Here is a 5,557-nt window from a genome sequence, read left to right as displayed (position 1 = left end):
TTACTACTTTTTTATATAGATATTGATATGTATGCTGAAGTGTATTTATCTCTCTCTCTCTCTGTATATATAGGTTTAAATGTGATTGCACATAACACAATCCTGGTTCACATTGTCACCCACAAACATTAAGACATATTTGAAATATGGAAGACCAAGGTAGACAATACAAAAGAACAAACAACATTTTTTGTTTTGTATAAAATGTTTTTATTATTTCCATGTTTCAGTATAAAACAGCTCCATAGGTCTGGCCAATTCAAACAATTCCACTGCCACAGCAGGAAAGATCAGACTCTTCCCGTTTGTCTCTCTAAAATACCTGACATTTGGGTTGAGGGGGGCGGGGCTTATTTGCCATTCTAGTTTTGGCGATATAACATTAACACAAAACTCTACAAATCACTTGTGGTTAGCTAGTATAACATTAATATTAACTTAAAAAAAAAAAAAAGAGAATGGATGAACGGATGAACAAGCCGATCTGGTCACACATCCCAAACGCAAGTCCTTGAGTCCATGTCAGCATAGCGACCCCAACAGGTATTACGCAGTCTTCTGCTGGCCCTTCTTACCAATCAGGGACTTATGGATGTGAGGAATCACACCTACAAGAAGTCAGCAAACATACAAGTGCTTAAAATCCTCATTTGTCAAGAGAGCAGCATGTTTGCAACCAGCACAAAAGAAATTAAACTCCAACATACCACCACCGGCAATGGTTGCCTTGATGAGGGAGTCCAACTCCTCATCTCCACGAATGGCCAGTTGTAGATGGCGAGGAGTAATACGCTTCACCTTCAGATCTTTTGAAGCATTTCCTGCCAACTCCAAAACCTACGACAAGAATTAAACACGATTAGTAGCGTGCTACAAATCTGCATTAATTTGCTTTGCAGTATTGAAAGTGAGTGGCACAGAATCTTACTTCAGCTGTGAGATATTCAAGGATGGCTGCACTGTAGACGGCTGCTGTTGCTCCCACACGACCATGGCTTGTAGTGCGGGTCTTCAAGTGCCTGTGGATACGACCCACTGGGAACTACAAATTTCAGATATGCATTCCCTTAGAAAGTAGTATCCGACATTTTCTTTGACAATTGTGACCTAACAAATTCCTCAACTACACCCATCTGACTGAAGGATATCTAACAAATGGACATTTAAACAAGGTAAAACCAGCACAGAGAAGAAAAAAAAAAAGAGGCTTACCTGAAGTCCAGCCCTTTGTGAGCGAGACACTGCTTTTGCCTTGGCCTTGCCACTGTCTTTACCTGCCTTTCCTCCTGCCTACAAAACAATACATAGACTCAGATACAAACATATTCAAGCATTTCAGTGCACAAACCAATCAGAATAATCAATAACAGTATGAGACCATTTGTATTTCCTTCAGCATATTTAAAGCATATTGAAAAATAAAACATATCAATGCATTTCACATATAAAAATTAAATATGTAATACTTAATTTCTATATGTAAAATGTTACAATTCACATAGAAAAATTAAATTACATAAAAAATAAATGTACAATGTAAAAATAACATTTGCAGAATATATAACATTTTTACTAACAAAACTTAATTTCCTTTAACATATTTAATGTAACGAGTAATTTTGATATGTAACAATATATTACTAAAATGCATAGTGTATCTTTTACATTTCATTTTTATATGTACAAAATTACATGCAATTTAATTTCACGCAAATTTCATATTGCAGAATATTAAATTTTATACAGTATATTTACACAATAATGCTTTTTTTTCTTTACATGTAAAAAATATATATATGTAACTGCGTGTCATAGTTACGTGTGTCTACTATTGTGCAAGTCATCAAAACATTTATTTTTAATGTATTACTCATAAGTAACTAACTACCGGAATACTTTAGCTCTAAACACACACACAAAAAAAATAATAATAAATGCGGGTTTTGGAGAAAATACTCCAGTTCTCTTGGCACTTTGCACCGTTCCCGCCCAGAAGGTATGATTAAAACATCCATTAGGAATGCGATCCTGCTTTTCCTTCAAATGAATTAAAGTTTACCTAAAAACTTTCAGCAATGCCATCTGCCACTTCAATGAAGGCCAATGAGTCGATTAACAGCATGTTAAAGCAGGTAACGTAAATCTCCCGCTCATATGACTGTCTGCCACGCTAAACTTACGATACAGTTTATCAGTGTTTCTGACATTAACCTGCACACACACAAAATGCCTAACGCAATTCTCAGGAGTCGGTGGTCTCTGAAGAACTGTACAGTTACAGTAAATAAAGTTTATGTGAACTGATCAGCGCGAGCTCCACACTGCCGCTAATGGATAGAGTTTAGCTTAGCTATCCTGCTTGGAGAAATTTCACAAAAGCTGCGACGTCTATCAACAAAACCGTTCAAATCAAAACGATAGTCAGGCTCAATACGCTAATCATTTAAACAGGGACCACATACGTCGTGATTAAATTACGAGTAACTACAAAACGGCTATTAGCACGAGCTACTCCCGCGAGCTAGCAAGAGCAAAATCCAACCAGCGTTAGCTCAGAGCTAGGGCAGAATCTTTAAAAAGACGACAAATAAGCTAAAACAAAAAGGAGGGACATTTCGAGTTATAGAAAACAGTCATACGGAACAGTATTGAAGCATTACATACCATTTCAGCAAAGTATTACTTTGAATGGGATCCGGGGAGGTCTGTCTACAATCTATTTCGCCTCTTGACTCGGAGGAACAATAAACCCCGGCCCGTTCAGCAGCGAACGCTCGAGGCAGACCGATCGGTGGAATTAGCCAATCAAAATGTCTGTTGTTGGTTCGAATTTCGGGAAGGCCTATGAGAATTCGGCATGTATCTGCTTCTACCATCCCCCATCGATGTACAGATAGCACGTAGGCGGGACTTAACAGTGACTGCCTGAAATTGTACAGAAAGCACTTAACCTCTACTTAAAAGTCGTAATGTAAATGACTAAGATTAATTATATAACCAAATAAAAATTCTAATCAAACTATAATTTTGTCAATCGTAATTATGTTACACGAGGCGAAATCAAGTGTTAAAACATTTTTGGTTAATAATAAATCGCTGAGGATTAATACTATATGCACTAACGGAAATTTATTTGCACCAAGTCAGGGACTTTGAAACTTTTTTTAATGTAAAGGACCCTCTTATATGACACCCTTACTTATGAGAAAACATAAACGCGTTTGTATATTTTCTGTGCATAAAAACATTTATACAATGTGTAAAAAAGGCAAGTGCTAGTTAGCATGAAATTATATATATATATATATATATATATCAGAAAGAGCTTTATTGCCAAGTGTGCGACAGAAGCTTCCAGTACACAGACAGGTTGACAAGTGACAAGACACAGATAACAAAATAAAAATAAGTGAGTAAAAATAAATATGTAAAAAACAATACACAATAGACAGTAAACCGTATATTGTATATACTGGGTGTGAGGGGTCGTGCGCTTCAGGGGAGCCCATGTCTTATTAAGGGGAGCCGAGCTCCCCCTAGCTCCCCCGTAGTTCGCACCCTGGATTATTCTCCATGTACCGTTGGAAAGGCCAAGTGTTATCTGCAATAAAGTGCTTGTGTTAACACCTTATCGACACCGCTGTACACCAATCGCCCATGGTACTGTCAAAACAATAGGGTGCGCTTTACACTTTGACAGACAGTCCTAGTGAGCCAAAGAGAATGAGGATTCGGTGGTTACTCGCATAACGGACAGGTTGCGACCCAATTGGAGAAGCGAATTTATGACTGACACGTCAAACGCCCAATCCAAGATGTTCCTAAGGAGGTGACGTTCCAGAGCAATGGGCCATTCATACGACGTTCTCATGCCGTGAAGGCGGGACCTGATGAAATACGGGTGGGAAAACAAAACGCAGCTCTGGGTGATGGTGAAGATGGCGGATGGGGATAGTGGGAGTGAGCGCGGTGGAAGCAGCAGCAGCGGCGGCGGCGGAGGCGGAGGAAGCGGAGTCCAGCCTTTCCAGAGGGATCAAGAGACCCAGGAGCTGGCGTCCAAACGACTTGACATCCAAAACAAGCGCTTCTATCTGGACGTGAAGCAAAACTCGAAGGGCAGGTTCATCAAGATCGCCGAGGTCGGCGCTGGGGGCTCCAAAAGTCGCTTGACACTTTCCATGTCAGTCGCGGCGGAGTTTCGGGACTACCTGGGGGATTTCATTGAGCACTACGCCCAGCTCGGACCCAGCTCCCCGGAGCAGATCGCTCAGTCCTCCGGCGGCGAGGACGGCGGGCCTAGACGGGCCTTGAAGAGCGAGTTCCTAGTGAGGGAAAACCGCAAATACTACCTCGATTTGAAGGAGAACCAGCGGGGGAGGTTCCTCCGGATCCGTCAGACCGTCAACCGCGGGCCTGGTGGCTTTGGCGTCGGAGGAGGTGTGCCCGGGGGTGGCATGCAATCCGGGCAAACCATTGCCCTTCCAGCTCAGGGTCTCATCGAGTTCCGCGACGCCCTGGCTAAGCTGATCGACGACTACGGCGGGGACGACGAGGACCTGGTCGGCGGCGGCTGCGCCGGAGGTTACGGGGAGCTCCCCGAGGGCACGTCAATCACGGTGGACTCCAAGCGGTTCTTCTTTGACGTGGGCTCCAACAAGTACGGGGTGTTTCTGCGGGTGAGCGAGGTGAAGCCCAGTTACAGAAACTCTATCACGATACCCTTCAAAGCGTGGAGCAAGTTCGGCGGAGCGTTCTGCCGCTACGCCGAGGAGATGAAGGAGATCCAGGAGCGGCACAGAGATAAAGTGTACGAACGGAGAGCTGGAGAGGAGTCGGAGGGCGACGACTTGGAAGACGACTGACCCGCGCAGGTGTTCCGTCGCTGGGTCGACCGCACAGAGCGAGAACCGCGCGCAGGAGGGGAAAGAATTACCGTGCATGAAACGAAGAACATTAATGCTCTATGGCAGGGGTGTCCAAACTCGGTCCTGGAGGGCCGGTGTCCTGAAGAGTTTAGCTCCAACCCCAATTAAACACACCTGAACCAGCTAATCAAGCTCTTAGTAGGCATACTAGAAACCTAAAGGCAGGTGTGTTGAGGCAAGTTGGAGCTAAACTCTGCAGGACACCGGCCCTCCAGGACCGAGTTTGGGCACCCCTGCTCTATGGCGAATAAAGATGTTTGACTGAGAAACACTGTCATCTATATGTAAGAGAACCCTGTTTAAAGCAGTATAGACGATGTTTGGCTAGATAAATGGATATTTCTGCTGGCTGCTCTATAGGTCTTGTCATTTTGAAAGTTCTCCCCTTTACAAAGAAGAAAAAAATACCCTTTCACCCAGAGACTTAGTTACTGAGTTCACAAACGAGTCGACAGGGAGGTTTGGTGTTAGTGTATCAAGATTCGATGAATATCTCTACTATAGGTGTTTTTGGTGTTGTACCATACAATGGAGAGCAAACCAGCATCATCTGAATGATGTGTGAATCTCATAGTTAGCTCATTCAGGACGTGTTCTCTGCTAATTTGTGTGTGTATATATACATATATATA

The 5,557-nt window shown here is 42.8% G+C and overlaps 2 protein-coding genes across 3 annotated transcripts; one reads left to right on the top strand and one right to left on the bottom strand.

The window, feature by feature from the left end:
• Window positions 1-366: 366 nt before the first annotated feature.
• Window positions 367-5,026, bottom strand: h2az2a (H2A.Z variant histone 2a). 2 transcript variants are annotated; one of them, XM_016460719.1, is made up of 5 exons: window positions 4,934-5,026; window positions 1,213-1,290; window positions 929-1,042; window positions 708-837; window positions 367-608 (listed from the first exon to the last, which is right to left on the bottom strand). In XM_016460719.1, the coding sequence occupies exons 1-5, from the start codon at window positions 4,952-4,954 to the stop codon at window positions 547-549; spliced, it is 405 nt and encodes a 134-aa protein (XP_016316205.1). In that variant the 5' UTR covers window positions 4,955-5,026; the 3' UTR covers window positions 367-546. The 2 variants fall into 2 exon arrangements, with proteins under 2 accessions (XP_016316205.1, XP_016316206.1); XM_016460720.1 differs by lacking the exon at window positions 4,934-5,026 and adding an exon at window positions 2,665-2,821.
• Window positions 3,664-5,009, top strand: purba (purine-rich element binding protein Ba). Its single transcript, XM_016460718.1, has one exon. The coding sequence runs from the start codon at window positions 3,891-3,893 to the stop codon at window positions 4,860-4,862; it is 972 nt and encodes a 323-aa protein (XP_016316204.1). The 5' UTR covers window positions 3,664-3,890; the 3' UTR covers window positions 4,863-5,009.
• Window positions 5,027-5,557: the final 531 nt, after the last annotated feature.

Source organism: Sinocyclocheilus anshuiensis, unplaced genomic scaffold, assembly GCF_001515605.1.
Source record: "Sinocyclocheilus anshuiensis isolate Anshui unplaced genomic scaffold, SAMN03320099.WGS_v1.1 scaffold36, whole genome shotgun sequence".
Taxonomy (NCBI): Eukaryota; Metazoa; Chordata; class Actinopteri; order Cypriniformes; family Cyprinidae; genus Sinocyclocheilus; species Sinocyclocheilus anshuiensis.
Note: the sequence above shows the minus strand (reverse complement) of the source record. Positions and strands in the feature narration are given on the sequence as shown.

Excerpts from the sequence above, each read along its gene's own strand:
- purba (XM_016460718.1), top strand. The coding sequence starts at position 3,891 with ATGAAATACGGGTGGGAAAACAAAACGCAGCTCTGGGTGATGGTGAAG.
- h2az2a (XM_016460719.1), bottom strand. The coding sequence starts at position 4,954 with ATGTTCTTCGTTTCATGCACG. Across the intron at positions 838-928 it reads TTGAATATCTCACAGCTGAA|GTTTTGGAGTTGGCAGGAAA; the intron begins GTAAGATTCTGT and ends TTCTTGTCGTAG. Across the intron at positions 609-707 it reads GGCAACCATTGCCGGTGGTG|GTGTGATTCCTCACATCCAT; the intron begins GTATGTTGGAGT and ends GACTTCTTGTAG.